The following is a 26,129-nucleotide window of genomic DNA, read 5'->3' as shown; positions in this document are numbered from 1 at the left end:
CTTGCCTCCTTGCTGGAACAGGACATGTCCTGTGTGAAAGATTTCAGCACAGTCTTTCCACCGCAGGGCCGCCTCACCTGCATCTTATGTCTTTATTCGCAGTTTGCTTCCTCAATTAGATTTTGTTGATTTTAGTATTCTGTCCTTACCGTGAGTTCTGTCCATGGATTAAGGGAAAAGCTTTTGTCTGCTGTGTTCTAGACCTCCATTTCCAGATACGAGAATTGTCCCAAGGATAACCCCATGTACTACTGTAACAAGAAGACCAGCTGCAGGAGCTGTGCCCTGGACCAGAACTGCCAGTGGGAGCCCCGCAATCAGGAGTGCATCGCTCTGCCTGGTAGGCCTCGTAGGGGCATCTGGGTGTGTGTGGGTCCAGAGACTTCACACACAAACACACACCCCCGCCCCCAATACTGTGCAGCCTAGACTGCACCCAAGAGAGGGAACAGACTTTTTATCCATTCATTCCCCCATTCCACTATTGTGGTTATTTTCTTAAAATGAAAGTACAATTCTTAAGCATTTGCTGCTTCTGTCCTTTGAAATAAAGTGAAGTGTTATCTTCTGCTCTGGAGAATGGAATGACAACTTGGCTCCATGTCATCGAGCCTGCTCCACTGTCCCTGATCACCTCTGCTCTGGTCACCTAGCAATCGAAAGCAGCAGTCTTGGCCGCCGGTCTGTGGACCACTTGGTGGACACTTCTTGCCACTGGGATCAGGCTGTCAGCACCTTCTGACAAGAAGGAGGGGAGATGGTTTTCTCACCAGCAACCTCCTGAGGTGCTCTCCAGTCCTGAACACCTCAGTTTACAGCAGCTGAGGTTGAGGACGAAGAGTTGAGGGCCTCAGGCCAGCCAGCCACAGCAGAAATTCTGTGATATATTTGCTTACCCGGGATTTCCAAGAAGGGGGACATCGATGGTTCTGCACAGCTTCCGAAGCACGCACACAGCAGCAGGCTCTGCCAGGCCCCTTCTCAGTGTCCTTTGAGAGTACTGGATTCGTCTTGCTCAAGTGTGAGCTGCGTGTTCTTTACCTCATTGTAGCAGACTTCAGTGTACTACAGAGTACCAGAGGGTCTTGTCAGGACTCAGGTTCTGGTGCACATTGGGGGTGGGGCCCCAGAATCTGCATTTTAATGAGTAGTGACACTGATGCCACACTTGAAAGAGCACACCTTGTTTGCTCTTAAATGACCCCTTTTCTGGGGCATGTTCCACTTGCCTCACTGACCAGTCACGGGCATCGTTGGTGTGCCCAGATTACTCAGTTCTGGCAAAGTTGCCTTGCTTGTTCCCTGTCTTCCAGGAAGCATACAGAACTTCTGTGCAGCTCAGGACACAGAGCTGAGCTGGTTGGGTGCAGGGTGAACACAGGAGCAGATTACAGTCTTAACCCTGTTTGCTGCACCTGTATCACTTAGGATTTTTTGGTTTTTGTCTTTTTTCTTTTTCTTTTTTTTTTTTTTAAAGATTTTATTTATTTATTTGAGAGAGAGAGACAGTGAGAGAGAGCATGAGCGAGGAGAAGGTCAGAGGGAGAAGCAGACTCCCCATGGAGCTGGGAGCCCGATGCGGGACTTGATCCCGGGACTCCAGGATCATGACCTGAGCTGAAGGCAGTCATCCAACCAACTGAGCCACCCAGGCCTCCCTGTCTTTTTTTCTAAAAACGATCTTTCCACCTCACTTTCAGGAAGTTTTGTACCCTTGATTTTACATTCCACTTGATGTGAAACAATGTACCCTCGAAGATCATCATCTTGTTCACTCACCGACTCATTTCCATCCTCTAGTTTTCTTCCCCACCCTTCCAATCTGCATATTCATTTCTCTGTTCTTAGGATTTGGGTCTTGTTTCTAATTGTTCTTCAAAAGGGGGCTTAAAAATCTAGCACTGGCACCAAAGATTTTTTTCCCCCCAAGTTATAGAGCATGGACCTTAGAATATTGAGATCCAGGAAGCAGGACTGGTGAAGTCTAACATTCTTGTATTCTGCATCGGTCCTTAGTAGTGTGTTGGATGCCCTCACCACATCCTAGTGAGGTACTGCAGAATTCAAATCACTGAAACCTTGTAGGTTTCTGGTCATTTGAACTGGTAATATGGTAGTTTTGTGTGATTTCTAAAACTCTATTTTTTTTCCCCTCCTCCCTTCACAAAAGAAAATATCTGTGGCATCAGCTGGCATTTGGTTGGAAACTCCTGTTTGAAAATTACTACTGCCAAGGAGAATTATGACAATGCTAAATTGTCCTGTAGGAACCACAATGCCTTTTTGGCTTCTCTTACAACCCCGAAGAAGGTAGAATTCGTCCTTAAGCAGCTGCGGATAATGCAGTCATCACAGAGCATGGTGAGTTCACATCCTCAAAACCGAAGCTTCTGGTACCCACACTTGTACTGAGTGCACCCAAGCAGCTTCCCCGTGGTATGCCCGGCAGGCGTAGTACCTAGTGCATGAGTGTAGTTGAGGGAGTAAGAAGACAGTCTGTCCTAATCTGCTGTGGTTGAATTGGATGGGGAGGTTTTCCTTTATCTGTTGGGGCATATGTGACTTGGTGGTTTTTACCTAGAAGGTTTTTTTGGTCAAGACAATGCTGTATTCAAAGCTACATCTCTTCTGCCTGTAGTCCAAGCTCACCTTAACCCCATGGGTTGGCCTTCGGAAGATCAACGTCTCTTACTGGTGCTGGGAAGATATGTCCCCATTCACAAATACTTTGCTACAGTGGATGCCGTCTGAGCCCAGTGATGCTGGATTCTGTGGGATCTTGTCAGAGCCCAGTACTCGGGGCTTGAAGGCTGCAACCTGCATCAACCCACTCAATGGCAGTGTCTGTGAGAGGCCTGGTGAGTCTGTGGGCGAATGACGTGTCAGTGGAAGTTCACTGAGAGACCGTAGGAGGCGTGTGCGATATTCAGAGGTGTGAGATAGTCACGAAAAACAGATGGAGTATTGATTCCAAGCATATGAAGCGGAGTATAGCGCAAAACTTAGAAGTGGAAGGAAACAGTCTCTGGCTGTGAATAGTATGAGCCAGAAGCATAAACAAAAATAACTAACACTACTTTAAGAACCTAACATTCTAATTAACGTGAGATTGTTGGGTTTGCTGACCATACGAAGTACTGAGAATTGCTCTGAAAGGCAGATGTCTTAAGGTTGGCAGAGAAACGCTGTGGAAGCAGGAACGAAAAATGCAAAGAAAAGGTCAGAAAAGCAAGCAGGTCACTGCAAGGGACAGTAGACAGAAAGTGTCAATGGGGAGAGCAGTCATAGGACAGAAAAGAGAAGCTGCCCTGAAGGGCGCTAGCGCTGAGGGAGGGTCTGAGGAGCAGGCGCTGAGTCGCTTCTCAGGTTCACAGCTCCCCTGTGGGCTGCCTTCAGGCCTTCCGTGGGCAGGCATAGGCAGCATCTGCAGCACACAGACGAGCCGAGACAAGCATTGTAGCCTACAGAGGAACTCACTTGCAGTAGGCGGAATTTTGTGCGCACTTCTTGGGAGGCTGGACGCCATTGACATCGTGTCTCATTTTAGGAAGGTATTCCAAGTCATCCGAGGAGTACAAGAGTGGAGAAAAGAATTCATAGCCCTGAAAGAGTCCTCTTAAAATATGGTTTCTAAGCTTCCTGTCGGGGAGCGTTTCAGCCATTTTGGGTCCTGAATGCTTTGGTGCATTTAATGCGCGCTGTGGTCCCTCTTGCCCCCAAAGATACAAGTTTTCATGTTCAGTTGGGTTGTAAAACCCCTGAAGGTTATCTTGAGTCCCATATACTGCAAGGAGCTTTAGAACTGCTACGCTTCTGGAAAGATTTGCTTGTTGCCTCATGTCTGTCCTTAATGCTCTTTGAAAAGAAAGAGAAAGGGTTTTTTCTCCTATGTGGATACACTTGACCAGCCCAGTACCTGGGTTTTCGATTTTCTCCTACCTTAACTGTAGCCCCCTGATTTGATTTCATGACCTATTAGTGGGTCACAACCCATCCCAAAAAGCCTTTGACCTTTTGGCCAGCGTAGCAGGAGCACTAAGTGTCTGTGTTGGATTTGTTTCCCAGCAAACCACAGCGCCAAGCAGTGCCGGACGCCGTGTGCCCTGCGGACGGCGTGCGGGGAATGCACCAGCGGCAGCTCTGAGTGCATGTGGTGCAGCAACATGAAGCAGTGCGTGGACTCCAACGCCTACGTGGCCTCCTTCCCTTTCGGCCAGTGCATGGAGTGGTACACCATGAGCAGCTGCCCCCGTAAGTGGAAGCGTGCAGCTCCTGCTGGGGGGTCGTGTCGTCAGCCTCTCAGACTTCTAGGGACAAGACCAGAGACTGCCTGAGGAGAGGAGAACCTTCGCACACAGTCCAGCACTGGTGGGGCGCCAGCCCCCCCGCCCCCGTTGGTTAAGCGCCCGGCTCTTGATTTCAGATGAGGGCATGATTTCGGAGTCGTGAGATGGCGCCCCATGTCGGCCTCCATGATCAGTAGGGAGCCTGCTTGAGATTCTCTCCCTCTGCCCCTCCCCCAACTCGTTCTCTCTTTCTTTCACTCTGTCTCAAATAAATAAATATATTTAAAAAAAAGAAAAAGAATCAAGCCCTGTGGGACAGGGCATGGAGTACAGAAACAGCTTGTCCACCTTCAGCATCGAATTGCTCAAGCCACGTAATGTCTCCACATCTTCCTCTCCTCATTCGTGAAATAAGTGCTTTCTGGTAGATGACCGCTAAGGTCCCTTCTGCCTCCACATCATGGGATTGACAGAGGAGGGGAGGAGCCCCTGTTCTATGTTGGGCAAGCTCTTGGGCTCTTTAAATTTTTTGTGTCATTTAAGAAATCCCCTTAGAATAGGAATTTTTGACAGAATAGTCTGTTTAAATAAAAGGTAATTTAGGGGTTCCTGGGTGTCCCAGTCAGAAGAGCCTGCATCTCTTGATCTCAAGATTATGAGCTCAAGCCCCATGCTGGGTGTAGAGAGTACTTAAATTAATTAGTTAATTATAAAAAGCTTTTTTTTTTAAAGATTTTTTTAATTTATTTATCAGAGAGAGGGGGGCGGAGAGAGCGAGCACAGGCAGACAGAGTGGAGGCAGAGGCAGAGGGAGAAGCAGGCTCCCTGCTGAGCAAGGATGTGGGACTCAATCCCAGGACGCTGGGATCATGACCTGAGCCGAAGGCAGCTGCTTAACCAACTGAGCCACCCAGGCGTCCCTAAAAAGCTTTTTAAAAAGGTAATTTAGATACAATGAATTCAAAGCTGCATGCTGTAGTGGACTGTAACTTGTGTTCTTTTACAGCTGAAAATTGTTCAGGCTATTGTACCTGCAGCCATTGTCTGGAGCAGCCAGGCTGCGGCTGGTGCACTGATCCCAGCAACACTGGCAAAGGCAAATGCATAGAGGGCTCATATAAAGGACCAGTGAAAATGCCTTCTCAGGCCCCTGCCGGGAATTCCTACCCACAGCCCCTTCTCAATGCCAGCATGTGCCTGGAGGACAGCAGATACAACTGGTCTTTCATTCATTGTCCAGGTAAGATGCTTTGTGTATCCAAAATCAAGTGTTCTGCTACTTATTTACAAAGACTAAAACTTTGAAAGCTACATTATTTATATGAATTTCCTTTAGGGAAAAAAAAGTAACAGACCATTTTAGAAGAAATAGTTTTGCATGAAAATTTACACATTTTTTTTTTCATGAAAAATATTTTTAATGTCAGTTCATGAAAACACAGAAGTTCAAGTGAGGTGTTTTGGTTTCACTGTGAAAGTATTGAGGTATGTTCGTTATGAACAAATATTGCAGATGTAGATAAAATAAAAACTGGAATTCTTCTCCAGTTCTTCAGAGAAGTAAAAACTTCTAATGGTTCAATATAGACACTGTCTATTTTAAAAATAGAAAATACTGTGGTGTATAGGATTAATATATATTGTTCTGTAGTTTGCTTTTTAATGAAAAATACGTTATGGCATCCGTTTGGGGAAAATGAAAAACAAAACTACCAACCCAGAAGTTCCTCTCCACAAATGTAGAAAAAAAGGAAAACAGTTTTATTTTGAATAAGCATCAAACCAGACTGTTATGCACCCTACAGGCAACCCACTAATGATACTGCAAAAACAGAGAGAAATCTCACCCTTTTAAATAGCCAGGCATATACAATCCGTTACATAAATGTTTTGAAGGTGAATGATAACTTGTCCTCATATGAGAGGATTTGACAGCACTGTTTGCTGTACCGTCATTCATAGTGTATCCTGAATTTACTTGGTAATTGGGGTGGCCATCTGTGTTAGTTAATTGCCTTTATCCAAAAAAAAAAAAGATCCTGTATCTTTATGGCAAGCAGGTGGTTACACTTTGGCATGAAGGCACCCAGACTATATCCCAAAGTGACAGGAATGTAGAGCGCTGCCTTCCTTGATGGTTACATTTCAAAGCGATGGCTCCCAGGCCCTTAAGGAAAAAATTCCTGGATTGTTGTGCTGACAAGAGGTTGATTGAGGTATTTTTTTAAAAAAAGATTTATATAATATACATATCAAAGAAACAGACAGGATTTGTAAATACAGGTTTTTCTTGAAAAACTCTAAGAATAGGGAGAGTGGAAAAGGTCCCTATCCCGTTTGGCAAGAGGAAAATTAAGCCTGTCTGCCTCCTCTAACCTCCTTCCCTCATCCTGCTCTCCCTCTGCTCCCTTCTATTCCTTTCTTCCAGTGGTTGGTGCCAGAAGGAATAGACCATGAGTTGGTCTAAAGCCTGACTCTATCCCTGCTGGGGATGCTGCCCTGAGAGATTGGCCTTTGATTCAGACTTTCAGTAAATATTCAGGAATATGCTGAAGGGTCTCCGGAATACCAGGGAGAGGGGGATTAGGCAGGTGCAAAGACCCCCAGGAGGTTAGTGAGTAGGAACATCTCCAGGAGTCTGAAGTGCCACTGACAATAAGGCTCTTTGTGAGGACTTCTGTAAGGGAAAGACCATGGGGAGTAATGGTAAAAGGCAAGAGACAGGCTGGGGGAACATATTTGTAGAGTGTATAATAAGTGATTATCATCCTGAGTATGCAAACCTCTACCCTCCAGAAGAAATCACTGTCAGCTCAATAGAAAAAGTGGGTAAAGAATATAAAGAAATCTTTCTCAGAAAAGGAAGCAGAGCAAGGAAATGTAAAATAAGAAACTAGTCTTTTCCCTCCAAACAATTAAGTTTTCTGTGTTCTCTTTTTTCCTCTCTAAGATGTCAACGGATCTATCATTCTGTTTCTAATCTACTAGTTTAACGCATGAAGTATTTAAGTCTTTGCATTTTTATTAATATCAAGACTATATGAGGTGAAATGGCAACCCACAGAGTGGGAGAAAATATTTGCAAATCGTATTTAGTATCTGGTAAGAGTCTAATGTCCAGAATATGTAAACAACTCTTAAAACTCAACAGTAAAAAGACAACCCAATTAAGAAGTGGGTAAAAGACTGAAATAGACATTTCTGCAAAAAAGATACACAAATGGCCAATAAGCACAAGAAAAGATGCTCAACAACATTCGAGAAATTGGAACCCTCACATTGCTGGAAGGAAAGTAAGCTGGTGTGGCCACTTTGGAAAACAGTTTGGCAGTTTCTCAAAAAGTTAAACATAGAGTTCTCATATGGCCCAGTATATGCCCAGGAGAATTGAAAACATATGTCCACGCAGAAACTTGCAGTGAATGCTTATAGCAGCATTATTCATAATAGACAAAAATGGAAACAACCCAGTGCCTGTCAAGTGGCGAATGGATAAACATGATGTGATACGTTCATATGATAGACACTGCTAAGTGATAAAAGGGGTGAATGGAGTAGTGTAGTCTGCGACACAGATGAGCCCCAAAAGCCTGCTATGTAAAGGCAGTCCCATGCAAAGACTGCATGTTGTATGATACCATTTATGTGAGACGTCCGAAAAAGAGCAAACACACAAAAGAGCAAATACACAGAGACAAAAAGGAGTTCAGCGATCGTCTAGGCCAGGGGATAGACATGAGCAGTAATGGGCACGGGGTTTTCTGAAGTAGCGGTGCCATGTCTCACCCTCCCTGGCCAGCCTGAAAAGATTGAGACTTCTCCATGTGCTCATCAGTACTTGTATCTGTTATTTTTTTGGTTTGGGGGACTTTGTTTTTGTTTTTGTTTTTTGAGAGATGTAGTGTGTGAGAAGTGGTATCTCTGGTTTTGATTTGCATTTCTTTAATGACTGATGAAGTCGAGCATCTGAAGGCCATCTGCGTCTTCTCTGGAGAAATGTCTCTTTGAATTCTTTGCCCTTTTTTTAAAAAAAGATTTTATTTATGTATTTGTCAGAGAGAGATCACAAGCAGGCAGAGAGACAGGGAGAGGGGGAAGCAGGCTCCCTGCTGAGCAGAGAGCCCGATGGGAGGCTCATTCCCGGGACCCTGGGATCATGACCTGAGCTGAAGGCAGAGGCTTACACTGAGCCACCCAGGCACCCCTCTTTGCCCATTTTAAAATTGTGTATTTGTCTGTTAATTATTGACTCATAGAATTCTTTTTTTTTAAAACAAAATTTTTAAAAGATGTTATTTACTTATTTGACACACAGCGATCATAAGTAGGCAGAAAGGCAGGCAGAGAGGGGTGGGGAAGCAGGCTCCCCAATGAGCAGAGAGTCCGATGCAGGGCTCGATTGCATGACCCTGGGATCATGACCCGAGCTGAGGGCAGAGGCCTTAACCCACTGAGCCCGACTCATAGAATTCTTTATGAAGTCTAGATACAAGTTCTTATTGACTATATGATTTCTAAATATTTTTTCCCATTCTGAGGGTTTCTTTTTACTTTTTTGGTTGTATCTTTTGAAACATAAAAATGAAATAAAAAATTGAAATATAAAAATGAAATTAAAAAGTTCTAAATTTTCTAAATCTGGGGCATTGGTGTTTTCTTTTATCCCATGTGTTTTTGGTATTCTATCTAAGAAATGAGTGCGTAGCTAACTCAAGATCACAAAGATTTACTTCTATCTCTTCTTTTTAAAGTTTCATAGATTTTTCTCTTATATTTAGGTCCATCAGCCCTTTGGAGTTTATTTTTGTATGGGGTGGGAGGTTGAACAGACACGTAACTGGTCAGGAGGCACTTCCTGCTGTCTGCCACTCTCCCGAGGCCTGCTCTGTCTCCCAGCCCCAAATGGATTTTTCAGGTGTCCATTGGTAACGAGCATCTAGTCACTTTAGCTGTCCCCTCCTTCTGCACTAGAAGACAGATGTCTCAACTCCCTTTCTGTCAGATTGACACCATCTGTTTTATAATTTCTAGAAATTGCTCAGTAATTGAGAAGTATTTCTCAATACATCTGATAGCACCTTTTCTCTTATCCCATATTGCTATGGGTTTATCCTTGTTTTTACATTTTTTTTTTCAGTAATTTCAGTGGGATTTTGAAGGGGTAAGGAGGGAGAAGCATGTTCCTAGTCTTTTTATCTAGGATATGGATTTTATTGGTAAATAATTTTAGGTGTTGCTTTTTTGTGTGTGTGCTGTGCTTTGCCTTTTATATATATAGTTATTCATCTTCACAGGAACGATGTGCATATCCCGCACCTCTTAAGTATTTTTGGTGCAATAATAATTGCTATGTAGACTTACAGTCTACATAGAACAAATCAAAACGTTAGTCAAAGCTAATGCTATGGGTGCATTATGCTCCTCACACAATATTATGTGTTAGTAGTATCTCAGTAAAGCTGGGGGACAAAGATTTACAGAGTCAGATCTTGTGCCTGCAGTGTAGATTGTGCGCTCTGGTTTTACTGGAGTCCACAGTGCACAGCCTAACCAGCTGTCCTGAGCAGTCCTGAGAGGTCCACCTTTCATATGCCTTTCTGGTTGTAAGGTCCTATGTGCGTTAAGAATCTTAATAATTCCACTTGTGGGACTGTTTTTATATATAAAGATGGTAATTTTTCTAAAAAAGAAAAATTGAGGGGCACCTGGGTGACTCAGTGGGTTAAAGCCTCTGCCTTCGGCTCAGGTCATGATCCCGGGGTTCAGGGATCGAGCCCCGCGTTGGGCTCTCTGCTCAGCAGGGAGCCTGCTTCCCCGCCTCTCTCTCTCTCTCTGCCTGCCTCTCTACCTACCTGTGATCTCTGTCTGTCAAATAAATAAATAAAATCTTTAAGAAAAAAGAAAAATTGAAGGCAAACTAAATATCAGAATATAAGGGAATGGTTAAGTAACTATTAGGATCATACACATCATTCTGCCATTTAAAGTTTTATTTATGATAGATGAAATAACGTGCTAAAGTAATTGTGCTGTAAGTACAAAAAAATCAAAGTTAAGTATTAAGATAAGCACAACTTTGTAAAACTATATAGTAAAAATAAATTTCCTGAACTAAAAATCCCAAATATGCGCAGTGATCTCTGTATGGTGCAATTGAAAATGATTTTCCCCTCTTCCTTATATTTTTTAAATTTACTATCATGAACATGCATTATTTTTATGAACAGCAACAAATTTTTTTTTAAGGGCTATAGATTTTCACCCTGTTGTGGTGTATTTCTGATTTTCTTGGACTAGTCCTGTATGGATATTTTTATCTTATTTTTCCAACTTGTTTTTAGTGGGCCAGTTTTAATGATTTTATCTTTAGAGGTAATAAAGAACTTAAATAGATAATTGCAGATAAATCTCATGGAATTTACTCTACTCTGTTCTACCACGGTACAGTCCCCTTAAAATGCCTTTTTTTTTTTTTTTTAACTCTTGCTTTTCCAGCATGCCAGTGCAATGGCCACAGCAAATGCGTTAATCAGAGTATCTGTGAGAAGTGTGAGAACCTGACCACCGGCAAGCACTGCGAGACCTGCATATCTGGCTTCTATGGTGACCCCACCAACGGGGGAAGGTGTCAGCGTAAGTAAATCCCTCAGGGTTACTGATTTCAGACCAGCTGGAACGCAGTGCCTCTGTTTGACTTGAATATCTAGGAGGACAGAAGCCACTTGGTTTTGGATACTGCCTTTGTTGTCATGCTTGTCAGGAGCTCAGCTAAGCCTGTGAGAGAGTGAGCAGAGCTGCCAAGTATCAGAGTAGCCAGTTAATGCCAGCAAGCTGAAAATGGAAGAGTTAAGCCTTTAATCGCTTACTGTGGTGGTAAAGCCAGAGGCTTAAGCTTAAACCCAAGAAAGCTCTGAGTCCCCACGTTTCCTTTCCCTCCAGGACTGGATGTTGGTTGAGCGTCAGGTGGATTAGCACAGAGGTGGGGAGAGCCCTGGACAGAAAGCTCCAGCAAAAACCTGTCATGGGCCCTGGAGAGGGGAGGGAGAGGGAGGGTGCTGGGGACTGAGGGTGGGGACGATGTCTTCAGGGCTCCCCCACCCCTCCACCCATCCTGAGGAGGCTCAGCAAGGCTCCCAAAGAGGGTCTGCCCAAGGCCCAGATAAAGAGACTCAGGAACAAAGATACCTGCGCTAGGAATGCAAATATGTGACGGAACATGGCTGACTTGGGGAGTGGGTTGCCCTGGGACTGTGACTGCAGCTTTCCCTCAGAGACCGCCCTCAGGAACAGGAGATCTGCTGGCTAAGCCTGGGTTTTGGCTTGTGGTCAAATCCAAAACACCACACATGGGGTTTTAACCAGGAGCTGGATTCCTCAATACATGTAGAGAGAGAGAGAGAGAGAGAGAGAGAGAGAGTGTGTGTGTGTGTGTGTGTGTTTATATTATACAAATTTATATTATATATATATATATATATATATATATAATTTTTTAGTTTATTCAACAGAGGGAGAGAGCTCACAAGCAAGGGGAAGGGGCAGAGGAAGAGGGGGAGGGAGAAGCAGGCTCCCCACTGAGCAGAGAGCCCAACGTGGGACTCGATCTTAGGACCCGAGGATCATGACCTGAGCTGAAGGCAGATGCTTAGCTGACTGAGCCACCCAGGCGCCCCACTTCTAGTATATTTTGAAGATTTAAATAGTTCTCTGTTTCTGTATGCATGTCAAATAGATTGCTGTAAGCAAGGACTTTTTTGGGTTAGATCATAAATTAATACCTTTTAAAAAAATGATCAGTGAGACTGGCAAGCTGCTTTTTGGCTCGTTCTTACTTCCAGTGGGAAGACCCTTCAGGTTCTGAGTAGGAAAATAAATAAGGAAGTAAAATCTCTACCTCCTCCCCACATGCCACCTCCAGACTCCTTAGCCTGGCCCTTGAGAATTGATCTCAGAGCAACCAAGAGAGAGCTGGCATCTTAGCAGTGTATCCCTTAACCTCTCTGGGATTCAGTTTCCTCATCCATAAAATGGGGATAAAAGGATGGTGGTTGAGACAGAAGCGGTCAGAGCAGTGAATGACACGTAGTGAGTGCTTAGGCAGTGTGTGGTGGTTACTAGTACTCTTCTGCTGCCATTGCCCCCCACTCTTCAAGAACATTTCTGGCTCAGATTGAAAGGTCTTGAGTAAAAATATTTTCCCCACACTTTGTGATTGGACTTCATCCATTTGACAGTGATCACACGACCCCATGCCTGTGGCCCCCAACACATGGGTGCCTGTTTCTGCAGAGGCTACAGAGAAGGCCAGGTGCAAGTCCTGCAGGGCCTCTGAAACACTGACCTGCCACTGAGATCTCACCTCACTTCTGAGCCCTGCTGGGATTTGAAACTTGGTCTCTGTGGGGCAGGCACCTCATTGGAGGCTGAGTGCAGCCAGACCAAGCCTCCCCCTGAGGGGCAGTTATTGCTCAGAGCATCTCCTTGGGGGCAGGGACTGAGTCAGTGCCCCCGTACCCAGCGCCTGGCACCCGAGAGATGCTTCATAAATATTTACCAAGTGAATGAGTCATAATAGTGAAAAACAGCCTATTGAGAAGATCAAAATAGATCCAAATGGTTGCTTCAGATAGCAGTAGAAGCCAGCACTCTCTTTCCTCTTGTCCTTGGACTCTGGTTCTTTTCATGTTGCCTTTACATTGTTTGAGATAAATCGTTAGTTGAAAAACTTGAATCTTGGCCTTTAAATGCTTTCATTCTAATGTCTTTCTGATCGAATCCAATTCAGTGTTTCAGGAAAAGTCTGTGATAGTGGTGATCTTTCAAGCCAGTTGTGACTTCCATTCCTTTTCCTTCTCCCCAGCCTGCAAGTGCAACGGGCACGCATCGCTGTGTAACACCAACACGGGCAAGTGCTTCTGCACCACCAAGGGCGTCAAGGGGGATGAGTGCCAGCTGTGAGTACCACACTCTTGCCACAGGCCACACGTGGGTTTAGTGACTGACAGCCAGGGTAGCTGGGTCTGAACACCAGGGAGGCCAAGGAACTATGATGCTGCTGGACCACAAGAGCCACCCCTTCCCTGTGCCCTTTTGTTATGGGCTCTAGGGGGGATCCCCAGGTCGATGAGTTTGGAATTCTACCTTTTCTACTTCAGGCAGATCTAATTCGGTCAGCCTCCATACTGAGGAGGTTCAGCAGCAATTCCTTGATGGCCCCTTAGGTCACATTTTTATGTTTGAGTGGCACTGACTGCATTGCTGACTTGGATCAGTCTTACCTTCAACCACTGTTCAATTTTTGTCACATCAGGAGATTGTACCCTTTCCTGAAAAAGAGCTGGAAGACTTGGTATTCCAGGACAGTGTTTTATTTAGCATTTTGGTTGTCTGACGGTGGAGTTGATCCCCTGGCCTTTAACACATCCCTCCTCTTCTAGCATTTTCCTTGGTGAAGTCTGCTAGACTAGTCTGCTAGGAAGAGTCTGGGGCTCCCACCCATGAGGAGGCCAACAGCATCAGACAGACATGGAGTTTTAGCCCTGGCTCTGCTTCCAAGAAGCAGAGCACTCTTGAGACAAATCACTTAACTGTTCTGAACCTCAGTTTCCCTGTCCATTAATAGCAGTACTAGCAATAATTGTTTTTAGTGCCCTGGTGAGTTGGAACAAGAGATTGTTCCCCAACGAGTATATACCAGTTTGCCTCACTAGGAAACCTCATAAAACACAAGCACCAGCTTTACTTATTCTCTCAAGAAGAAACTTGAGAGAGAGGTCATAGTAGTATCACAACATTAAGCTAAGACAAGCAGATACATCATTGGTAAACTTTTTCTCAAAAAACACTAGTAGTAAGGTCACCAGTGACTTTGATAGTGATGTTCAAGGAAGGAATTGCTCTGTTTGCATTTTAAAGTTGAAACCACTGGGCACGTTTACTGATTTAATGATGCCTTAAAGCCAATACATGAAGAAATGTCTAATCAAAGATTAAGTTTAGCTTTTGGACCTGGGTTCCTTTAAACAGAACCATATAATAGAGCAGAATTAATCACTCCTGCCCTCAATTAGGCATGCAGTAACGAAATGAGGTGGAGGTCCAGTGAAAGACTTTCTTTTCAAGAGATTTTAGATAGAAGCAAGTGCTAAGAATCACCCTGGATCCAAGGACACAATATCGTGTATTATTTATCCAGGAAAAGTGCTTGGCCCAAGCTTTCCCCACCTTCCTAATAGCTCTTAGCTCCTGGGCCTGCCAGTATAAATGGCCTTGTGAAGTGGGAGACTGCGTTTTGCTGATGTTCACAGATAATATTTGTGGGGGAAAGTAATGATTCTTTTTAAATAGAACTTGTTTTTTTCTCCAGACTGGTGAACCATGTTCAAGGACTTTTTTTTTTTAAAAGTGAAAGTGATTCTTGATATTTAGCCTTTTCTTATTTTTAAAGAATGGCTCAGTTTTATCCAGGGAGAACAGGAAGGAAGTGAGAAAAGGATATTTGAAAAATGTTTTAACTTCACTTTTAGAGGAGTATTTAGTCCACACAAAAGTTGAAATGTGTTTTTCATGAAAATAAGTAGGATCTAGATTTATTACATTTGGATTTGTCTCCTGTGCTTTGGCAAACGTTTGTCAGTTGGAAGGGTATGAAGTGCTGGGTGGTCGGTACTCAGCATGAACGCAGGCTCCTCAGCCTGCCTGATCTGAGTGACCGTGAAGAATGTGATTATCATGACTCACACTTGTTTGTAATGTAGTTTTATAGGAAAGGAGCTGTGTGGTTTTAAGGTGAATGTAGATTTTGTTTTAACCATCGATAGAAAATAATCCTTATTTTTATTCCTCTAGATGCGAGGTAGAAAATCGATACCAGGGAAACCCTCTCAAAGGAACGTGTTATTGTAAGTGTTTTCACAATTCATATTTGTCTAGAAGCAAAGTAGTTCAATAAAACTTTGTTATTTACTTTAACGAGGTTTGAGAGTGGTAAGTGCTATGAGATGATAGCCCTTCGTGGAAGTGTGTCCTAATTTGATGTGTTTCCATTCTGTTACACTTATGCATATAGGAACACCATTTGAAGCTGGGTTAATTATGGTTGTGGTTTATGTTAATATGCCCATAGCAGATATCAGGGGAGATTACAGAAATACATACCTCTGGCTTTCCTCATTTATGTTCTCTTGAAACCTAATTTCATTTGCCATTACCTGGTTGGGGTCAACATATTGCACATTCAGGATATAGGTCAGAAACCATTTTTTTTTTTTTTTTTTTTAGGTTTTATTTATTTAGAGAGAGAGAGCACGAGCAGGGGGAGGGGCAGAGGGAGAGAAAGAATCTCCAGCAGACTCCGTGCTGCGTGTGGAGCTAGACGTGGGACTTGATCCCACCACCTGAGATTACAATCTGAGCTGAAATCAAGAGTTGGTACTCAACCAGCTGAGCCACCAGGTGCCCCCAGAAACAATTCTTTTTTTTTTTTTTCCAAGATTGATTTATTTATTTTAGAGAGAGTGAGAGAGAGATAGCCAGGGGGAGCAGAGGGAGAGGGAGAAGCTGCTGAGCCCAAGGGAGGGCTCAGTGTCATGACCCTGAAATCACGAGTTGAAACCAAGAGTCAGATGCTTAACCAGCTGAGCCCCCCAGCCATCAGGTGCCCCACTATATCAGTTAATTTTTTGTAATCTGGTATGCTGTAACTCATCTGTCTTGAAAAAATAAAGCCGAAAGCAAATACCAGGTTTTAGCAGTGATATGGGAAACTAGAACCTTTATGTACAACCTTCATCTGTCTTTGTGGAAGTATTAAACGGTGTAGGCATTTTGGCAGAACCATTTGGCAGTTTCTTAAATAGTTAAAAATAAACTTACCATCAGCTCTCCATTTCCCTCTTCCTCTAGCCCCTGGCAGTCACCCTTCTATTTTCTGTTTCTATAATGTTGACTACTCTAGGTACCTCATGTAAGTACTGTCATTTAGTACAGGTCTTCTGTGACTGACTTATTTCTTTTGTCATCGTGTCTTCAAGGTTGTTCCAGGTTGTAGTGTATGTCAGAGTTTCCTTCCTTTTGAATATTCCACTTTATGTATACTACTGATGGACCATAGGGTTGCTTCTGTCTTTTAGCTATTGTGGCTAATAGCTATGAGGTTTGGCTGCTATGAACACGGTGTACAAGTATCTCTTTCAGTTCTTTGAGTATGTATTGCAAAGTGGAATTGCTGGATCATTTGATAATTCTCTCTTTAATTTTTTGAGAAACTATGATACTGTTTTCCACATTAGTCAAACCATTTCATGTTCCTACTAGCAGTGCACAAAGTTTCCGGTTTCTCCACTTGCTCACCAACACTTATTATCTTCTGTTTATTTGGTAGTAGCCATCCCACCATGCATGAGGTGGTATCTCATTGTGGTTTTTTAACTGATTTGTATTTTCCTAATGATTAATGATGTTGAGCATCTTTTCGTGTGCTTATTGGCTATTTGTGTATCTTCTTGGGAGAAATATCTATTCAACTCCCCTGTCCCATTTTTAAGTCAGGTTGTCAAGTTTTACAATGAACTTTTTAGAATTAAATTATACCATCTTTAGGCAGCTCTTTCTGCTTACAGGTCCTGTTCCTGTGCTTGAATAAAACCACCTTTTTTGTACCGAAAAAAAAATTATACCATCTTTGTCCAATAGGCTCTCTTTAAAGCTATTTTCTTTGGCTACATCACTTTAGTCTTTGAATGCTTTGTTGCTTTTGAGAACAAGATAATCAAGGCTCATATTCCTTGCTACAGACCTGGGATAACCATTTTTCCATGGGGTCTTGGTTTCTTCTTTACCATTAATTTGTAACTTTGTATCCTTAAGCAAAACCCAATGTGTTATAGAGCACAATAAGCAGTTAATATTTGTAGGTGAGTTAGATTGGAGCTGAAAATCTTAACCGGCATCTTGATGTAAGAAGAGTTTGATAGGTTAGTCCAAATAAAAAGATTCTGCCCACTTGACTGCCTTTGAAAAGCTTTCCACTTCCCAGGTGTAAGTGAGCTAAAAGTGTGTTTCCTGGCATTGAATATTTTGAAGGAAATCAATCTGTATGTCTAGAGACCTATTCTGATTTGTTTTCATTTTTAAATACACATTTCTTTCTTTCCGTAGATACTCTTCTCATTGACTATCAGTTCACCTTTAGCCTGTCCCAGGAAGATGACCGCTACTACACAGCCATCAATTTTGTGGCTACCCCTGATGAAGTAAGATTTTAAGTTTTCTTGCTTTGTTTTGAATTCATGTGCATCTTTTTCTTGATATTTGTGGGCAGAAACATTAGCAGTAATCTCCAGAGTGGAGTACACAGAACTGTTTCGAGGTGCAGGAAAGAAATGTCAGAAGCTACCCTTTATCTCCTATCCACCTCCAAGGCAAGAATGATGGTGTTCGGGTTTACCAGGATCTGACACCCAGGCTGACTGACTCTACACATAAACTTGGTTTGCCCATGAGCGCATCACAGCCCTCACAGAAAAGGAGAGAAGACGGCAGGGGGATGTCCCTGATTAGAGGGGCACATGGCAGGGCCCAGATTTACTCTCTCAGAATGGACCAGAGGCTTACCAAGTACTTTCAAAGAAGCTGCAGATTGAAGTTATTGTCACTGATGCCTGGGAGCCCACAGAGGACATTCTTCTCTGCCTATAGGAGGTTGTTGGCCTTACTGGGAGGTAAAAACAGTGAAGTATTATAGCCAGGTCCAACAAGAAGTTAACCAGAAACAATTGGAATTAGTAGGACAACTGTTTGAAATGTGGGTTTATATCTACTTTAATTAATGATGACCGCCAGCCTGACGTAAGGAACTGCCTGGTGGTAGAAGGGACCCAACATAGCATGACAAATAAAAGTGAAGTGTCCAGAACATGAAGACACACCTATACGATATCTTTGACAAAATATAAAGTCTATTCAATGGCCACTCCAGTACATAATGAAATTTTACTAAACTTGATGATAAATTATTTAGTAACCTCCTTGAAGGTTTATTTCTCATCAACATAACACAAAGCCACTTAACATTACAAAATTCCTGTCATCATAAACATGATGAAAAATACATGGAAAATAATATGACAGTAAGCCAGGTTGTGTTCCTTTGTTAACAAATGTTATTGTTAACAAACATTGCTAAATCTAAAAAATAAATGAATTAGTAGTATAACAAAATCCAGAGTATGGGATGTTTACAATCAAATGGAAGTAAGATTTGTTTTTTTATTCCATTTTAATGATAAAATTAAGAAGAAATGTACTAGAGAGTGAATTAAAAATAATAGATGACCTTAAATGAAAATACTATGTGGACACACTGTATATCATATCATTTGAATGGCTATGTTGACTGGAATTAATAAAAAAGAGTTTGGAATAAAATTATAGCAAAAATTCCACACGTGAAATTTATTTAATATCTTATTCATAAGCAATTGGTTGAAGTACTCAGTCTTGCAGGATGTAATTGATGTTGTTAATATTTTTTGAATAAACATAATAGACTCTTGGTAATACTTCTTAATGAGGTGAGTGACCATGAAAATCTTTTGACCTCTCTGGAGTTCCTTGTTTATCTTATGACAGAATATTTAATGGAGTTATCTAAAGTGTATGTTCTGTCTTTTATAAAAGGACTAGGATTTCAAGTTTGTTGATCCTTTCTTTGGAAAGACATAATGGTTAATAGTATTCTTCCACAAAATATTAAAAATAAACACTTGAGCTGTCCCTTTAAGAGGAAGGTGAGGTTATATCAATAAGCAAGAAGGTAACTAACTGCTTTGGGAGAGAAACTCCTGGTTTGGAGATCACATTTTGAAAATGGCTATTTGGAAATCTGTCCATTGTTAAGGTTTTGTGCTGTAATTAGCATCAAAACAACACCCTTAAAAATCTTATTGTTCTGACTTGTTTTCCGGCCTTTGAAGAAAAAGAATTCCAGCAGGATTGGATCCATTTGTAAAATATAAAAATACAACATCTGATTCATTTGCAAAAATAATTCTTTGAAGACAAGAAAGATTTATTAGTCAAGTTTCAGTGAAAACTGAAAATTCATATTACAATTTACCTAGTGTAGCCAGTAGTGCACGTCTACCTGTTGGCTCAATGCATTTCTCAGAGATATCTTTCTCAGTCATTAAAACCAAGAATCAAAATAAATTAGACGAGATCTTCCAATTGTGGTATCTTTAATTTTCCCAGAGGATCCTTGGGAAGCTGATTCCCCTAACATAGGTCATAGAATTTAAGTCGTTGTTCTCTGGTCAGAGGCTTTCTAAAGCCTACTTTCTTATGGAGTTAGGCATTTGATAAAGCATTAAATCACATGCATGTTTATGAGAGAGAAATGAAACTTACTTGGGATATATTGCTTATATTGGGTAGAAATGTTACTGACCGTTTTAAGCATGAGTTCCTTTTAAGACACTGTAAAATAACTGTTTTGTAGTTAAAATCAAGAGTAGCAAATTTTAATTACTTCTTTATTTTAACATCTGGAAACTGTTGTAATTACTTTTCTAACTATTTGCACTGCTTATCAGCAAAACAGGGATTTGGACATGTTCATCAATGCCTCCAAAAACTTTAACCTCAACATCACCTGGGCCGCCAGCTTCTCAGGTAAAGACATACCTAGAGAAGACCTTCCAAGTGGAGTAGATTGGTAGTAGATTGAGAAATTCCTGTGGTTGTTGAGAAATGGGGCTCTGGAGTCAGACAGATGGGTTTGAAACCCACCTTTGCCTCTTGTGACCTGGGAGACTCAAACAGGTGTCTGAAACCCTCTCTGGACCTTAGGGTTATTTGTCACGAAGAGCAGACAGCAGTACTTATCTCCTAGAATTGTGTCAATGACATCAGTTATACATGCCCTTGCCTCCTGTGGGGACAGGCTGAGTGAGCCACCCAGGTGCCCCAGGTATCTGTATGTTCACAGCTAGGTGTCTGGTTGTTTAAGTGGAGAGAAGCCGCAGTGACTCCTGGAGGAGCTATTCTGGTTAAGGGCACAGCCTTGCGTATCAGCCTTCCTGCTGCAAATCTCAGCTCTGCTTCTTGCTTGGCTATGTGACCTGAACTAAGTTACTTAATTTCTCTGAACGTCAGTTTCCTGATCTGTAAATGAGAATAAGGAAAATTGTTAGAATTAGATGAGATTGTGCTCTTAGAGGCTATTCCTGGAACGTAGTAAGTGTTGAGTAAGTGCTGACTGTTGTTATTAATGAGGGCAGATTCTGTCCAAAAAAATAGACTCTTGTATTTCTTTCTTTTCTTCCTGACAGCTGGAACCCAGGCTGGAGAAGAGATGCCTGTTGTTTCAAAAACCAACATTAAGGAGTACAAAGATAGCTTCTCTAATGAGAAGTTTGATTTTCGCAACCACCCAAATATCACTTTCTTCGTTTATGTCAGTAATTTCACCTGGCCCATCAAAATTCAGGTAAGAAGTGGTCTCAACCTGCAGACAGTGAAAACTTTTCAGTGGAGACTAAATCCACTAATTTAAAACTTGAGGTAAATGGGGTGTACGATACTGTTTTGCCTTTGTAGTGTCTGTGGCAAAGGAGTGCTGAGCACATCACCACCATAAGGAAGGCAGTGGTGGGGATGGCTTAAATCACTTAAGAAAGAGAACGATAAGCCCTTCTGAAAGGCAGTCGGCATGTTCCAAGTTTGGTAATTACAGCTGTATTCATTTCTTCACTGAGCACTTCCCATGTAAAAAGCCTGCAGAGCTTCAGTTCTGGAATGAATCAAGTAGGGCTAAATGAAACACACCGAAAACCAGTGAGAGCCAGAGTGTGGAAGTGTCCAATGGAAGGATGCCACAACTGCTGTCAGAGTTTAAAGAAGATAGATTGGGGTGGAGTGGGCGGCAGCATCGGGTTGCGTGGGGAAGAGCACGGCCCGTGTGAGTCCTGGCCTCACCTTCACAGGTCACGTAGCTCTCCACATAACAGGGGTTTTGTATGTGTGACCTGAAGGCGTGTTACCTGCTGCTGCCACTGATGCTATCAACCTTGAGCCTTTTCTCAGTTCTCAGGGTTTCAGTGGACTCTCTTACCCAAGACCCATGGCCCATTTCTACTCTTTGTCATCTGCCGCTGTGTCCTCCAGGCCTTGCCTCCGTACTTTTCGCTTTTATACCCCCTCTCTTTGGGGGTGAAAATGGAATCCAGGGTGGGGTGAATTTCAGGGACAGGGCCAGTGTTAGCCACAGAAGCATGGTCATGGGCCTGGTCTGTGGCTGTCTGCCGACTCTCAGAAACAAGGCGTCACTGATCAGTTAGGATGGGTTTGAAACCAAGTCCTGGTGATTTTGTGTTCATGCCTTGGGACTGTGACTAAAGAAGAATCTTTCTGTTCCTGCAATGTGGGGATAGGCTTTGTATTGTGTTTTTTTCTCACCAACTGCTTCCCTTTCTCTGTCTAGCCGGTCACCCATGTGTTCATCCTCTAGTCTGCTTTCCCTTTGATCTTACACACTCTCTGCTTCCCTCCTCAGCCGGCGTTCTCTGGTGTTGGCTCCCTGTTTGTGCTTCCTCTTACCCACTCATTCCTCAGCCTGCAGCCTTGCCTCCTTTCCTCACCACATCCTGAAAACGGTCCTGTCTTAGCAGAAGCCAGTCACCCAACCAATTCTCCAGTCCCCTCTCCTTCTCAGTGAGTCATTGGAGTCACTGTCTTTCTTGTCTTCCTGGTCCTTCTTTCCTTGACTCTCTGGCCAGGCTCTTGAGGGAATCTCCTCCCTTAATCATTGAGATTAGCTGGGAATCCGACGTTGGTTCTCGTTTGTCTTCATTCCACAGTTTCCCTGGGTAATTCCATCCTACTTACAGGATTTCTGGTGCTCTTTCTGTACTGGTGATTCTCAGTTCTGTCTCCAGCCCAGCTTTGCTTGCGCTCCATACCAGTATTCTCAGTTGCTGCCTAGACATCTCCAACTGGACAATCACGAGCTCCTGCCATCGGCACGTAGTCATTCTTGTGACCTTAGCCCCAAACCCCATGCTTCCTTTCTCAGTGAATGATACCACTGTTCCAGTTTTCTTTTGCTGTCCTTGTTCTGTTTTTTTATCAAGGTTAAACTAACCTTTAATAATTAGTAATTATAAATTGAGGAGTTTTCTTCTCATTTCTGGAAGAGATTATATAAGATTAGAATCTCCCTTGTAGGAACGCTTAGGTGGCTTAGTGCGTTAAAGCCTCTGCCTTCAGCTCAGGTCATGATCCCAGGGTTCTGGGATCGAGCCCCACATCAGGCTCTCTGCTCAGCAGGGAGCCTGCTTCCTCCTCTCTCTCTCTCTCTGCCTGCCTCTCTGCCTACTTGTGATCTCTGTCTGTCAAATAAGCAAATAAATAAGTCTTTAAAAAAAAAAATCTCCCTTGTAAAATCATTAGTATTTTTTTGTTTGTAGAATTTTATTTTTAACTGTTGATTCAACTTCTTTAAAAGTTGTAGGATATTTTGGATTTTCTGTTTCAGTCATTTAAAATAATTTTTTTTAGGCATTAATTTATTTTATTTTTTCAGATGTATCAACACAAAGGTATTCACACTATCCTCTAATCTTTGCAGCATCTGTGCTTGAGAGTACTGAATCGTACACTTAAAAATGCTTAAAACAGTAAATTTTATCTTAAATATTTTTAACCCAATTATAAAAAAACTTTATTTTTTTAAGATTTTATTTATCCATTTGTCAGAAAGAGCATGTATGCAAGCAGGGGGAGAACAGGCAGAGGGAGAAGCAGGCTCCCCACTGAGCAAGGAGCCCAAGGTGGGACTCAGTCCCAGGACCCTGGGATCATGACCTCAGCCGAAGACAGGCACTGTCTGAGCCATCCAGGTGACCCCAATTATAAAAAATTTTAAATATGACAGCAAGATTTTTCTTTGTAGCTATAAACAGCTTATTCTAAAATTTATACAAAAAGGCAGAGATTCTAGAATAGCTGTAACAGGTGTGAAAAAAGTAGAATATTGTGGGAAGAATCACAGTCCACAATGTTGAGGCTTACTGTTTAGCTATAGCAATCAAGACTTTGTGGTTATTGGTGGAGGGATAGACAAAGATCAAGGAATAGAATACAGAACCCTGAAACAGAACCACATAAATGTGTCCAACTGACTTTTGATGAAGGAACAAAGACAATTAATTCAATGGAAGAAAGATAGCCTTTCAAATAACTAGTGCTGGAACAAGTGGACAACCATCGACAAATAAATGAACTTCAACCTAATCCTCACATCTTACACTAAATCAACTCAGTAAGGATCACAGCCCTTTTCTTTTAAAGTGAAATATTTATTGGGGCACCTGGGTGGCTCAGTGGGTTGGGCCGCTGCCTTCGGCTCAGGTCATGATCTCTCGTCCCGGGATCGAGTCCCGCATCGGGCTCTCTGCTCGGCAGGGAGCCTGCTTCCTCCTCTCTCTCTCTCTGCCTGCCTCTCTGCCTACTTGTGATCTCTCTCTGTCAAATAAATAAATAAATAATAAAATAAAATAAAATCTTTAAAAAGTGAAATATTTATTTAGCTTCTTGTCAAGCCAAAATATTTTGTGTATATACCAGTTTAATTAGCATGCCCTCTGTAACAGGCAAAATTGTACATCAAATTATATTTCATGTTACCTGATTATATAAAAATATAAAGTAAAAATTATTTATCAGTTCCATTTAACATTACTAGTAAACAATTCAGCAGGAGATATGATGTACAAAATTTTAGTAAAATACGACGCAGGAAGAGCTTAATCTAATTCTCGCTTGTCATAATTTGTTATGAATATAGAAAGAACTTTTTAAAATGTTGTGTTTACTAAGATTCTGGCAGTAGCTTTTTGTAACAAGGCATAGCATACTAGGACTGCCACTCAACTTGTTTATGGTAGGTCGCAGCTTCAATATGCTGTTTTAAAAAAAAAAAACCACCTGTTTTTTTAAAAGGTTTTATCTATTTATTTCAGAGAGAGAGAGAACACACAAGCAGGGGGAGGGGCAGAGGGAGAAAAGCAGACTCCCCACCGAGCAGAGAGCCCAATGTGGGACTCAATCCCAAGACCCTGGGATCATGACCTGAGTTGAAGGCAGATGCTTAATGACTGAGGCACCTAGGTGTCCCTACCTGATCATTTCTGATTACACCTTAATGATGCATCTAGATTCAACTTCTGTTGGCTTATCATGAGATACTTCTAGTCAGAAATATGAACTTTATCCCCAAGTATCTTAATCACTAGCACAACTGCAGTGTATTATCTCCCAGAGTCATTAAACACTGGAAGGGATAAAAACAGATGTTCCAGCAGGCAACAGTTACGGGCCTTTCACACAGCGGCATCTGCGTGGCTAATGGATAGTCCAGGACTAATTCTAAAAATGGGAACTTTTATGCATTTTAGTAATTATGCCCTAATTCTCACGGCTGAAATTTCCTTAGACATTGTACTTTCTTTATAAGGGAATCCTGATTTTTCTTAAATTGTTATGGCCAGTCAGGACTTAACTTGCAGCTTTCTTTTTCTCCTTATCCTATTTTGCATACTTCTCTTTCTTTTTTGATTTTTCTTACTGTTACTTTTTCTCATTCTTCACTGCTTTTCTTTTTGTCCATTCAGCCCTTATAGCCACAGTATAATCTGATTCTGATAAGGACTCCGGTAATAAGGGTTTAATCTTCAGGATACTTTTTTTTTTTTTTTTTTACGGAGTCCTTTTATGTGCTTTTCTTTCTCAGTTGCATCCTTTGACTGCTTTTTTTTTTTTTAAACAGCTTTTAAGATTTTACCTATTTTATATCCTGGAGTAACTCTCAGCAACAAGAAGAAATAAACTGTTGATACAACAATTTAGATGAATCCCAAGAAAATTTTACTGAGTTGGGAGGGTGTTGGGGGAATCCTAGAAATTTACATACTGTTTGATTCCATTTCTATAACATTTGAAAGTTAAAATTTTAGACCAAAATTACAGGTATATCTACTGAAGTTTCAACTTTTTCTGACTTATCCTGATTGACCCAAAGGCCCTTCCCCCCGCCCTCCCCTACCCCACAAAGACCCTTTTAAAAGCAGTCATCTGGGGGCCTGGGTGGCTAAGTCAGTTAGGTGTCTTGACTCTTAATCTTGGCTCAGGTGTTGATGTCAGGTCATGGGTTCAGGCCCCGTGTTTAAAAACAAAGAAACAAATAAATAATTAAATACACTGACCTGATTAGGTCAGGCCCACCCACACTTAAGGGGAGGGATTAGAGTGTACACACCAACAAGGTAAAGGAAATATTAGGCGCCAACCAGGTTTTTAGGTTGTTTGACCCTATTGAGGTTGAACTCTAGGCTCCAGCCAGACAATTTCAATGTGGCAACATGTAACACTATCCAATTATAGATTAGATATAAAATATTTGATTTGGAGTATAGTAAATATTATTTCTTGGCTTGTTTTAACTTGGGATTATTTTCATACTGACATCCCTTCTTATTTCTGAGTCAGTTAAACTTCGGGCTTTGTTGTGTATAGTTGAAAAATAATTAACATTTTTAAGATTCTTAGTGAAAATTTTAACTTACACTGCTGACATTTTTCCCATTTGGAAAGAGGGCTCCATGCATATAAACAGGCTCTTGTGCTGGAGATAGTCGTGCTGTTGCCAATGCTGAGTTCTAGTTTTTTTCCTCCCAGTGCCCTGTTGCTCCACCCTCTGAAAGCCACTGAAATGGTTTTAGAGCATTTCCTTCCAGAGGGATCTCTTCCCCACACTTAATTTTTTAAAGTACTAATCTTAAGTTT

At 42.0% G+C, this 26,129-nt stretch overlaps 1 protein-coding gene across 4 annotated transcripts in view; it reads left to right on the top strand.

Annotated features, from left to right (window-relative positions):
* LOC132021769 (attractin) overlaps window positions 1–26,129 on the top strand; it is a 149,082-nt gene that overhangs the window by 82,483 nt on the left and 40,470 nt on the right. For all 4 annotated transcript variants that reach the window (XM_059406627.1, XM_059406631.1, XM_059406629.1 and 1 more), the window contains exons 14-24: window positions 202–340; window positions 2,171–2,361; window positions 2,639–2,858; window positions 4,066–4,251; window positions 5,293–5,526; window positions 10,782–10,919; window positions 13,147–13,240; window positions 15,135–15,187; window positions 17,445–17,539; window positions 19,880–19,958; window positions 20,618–20,775. In XM_059406627.1, the coding sequence (XP_059262610.1) occupies window positions 202–340; window positions 2,171–2,361; window positions 2,639–2,858; window positions 4,066–4,251; window positions 5,293–5,526; window positions 10,782–10,919; window positions 13,147–13,240; window positions 15,135–15,187; window positions 17,445–17,539; window positions 19,880–19,958; window positions 20,618–20,775 (1,587 nt within the window). The remainder of the gene's footprint in view (window positions 1–201; window positions 341–2,170; window positions 2,362–2,638; window positions 2,859–4,065; window positions 4,252–5,292; window positions 5,527–10,781; window positions 10,920–13,146; window positions 13,241–15,134; window positions 15,188–17,444; window positions 17,540–19,879; window positions 19,959–20,617; window positions 20,776–26,129) is intronic.

This window comes from Mustela nigripes, chromosome 7, assembly GCF_022355385.1.
Source record: "Mustela nigripes isolate SB6536 chromosome 7, MUSNIG.SB6536, whole genome shotgun sequence".
In the NCBI taxonomy this organism is placed as follows: Eukaryota; Metazoa; Chordata; class Mammalia; order Carnivora; family Mustelidae; genus Mustela; species Mustela nigripes.
This window is presented reverse-complemented; position numbering and strand designations above follow the sequence as displayed.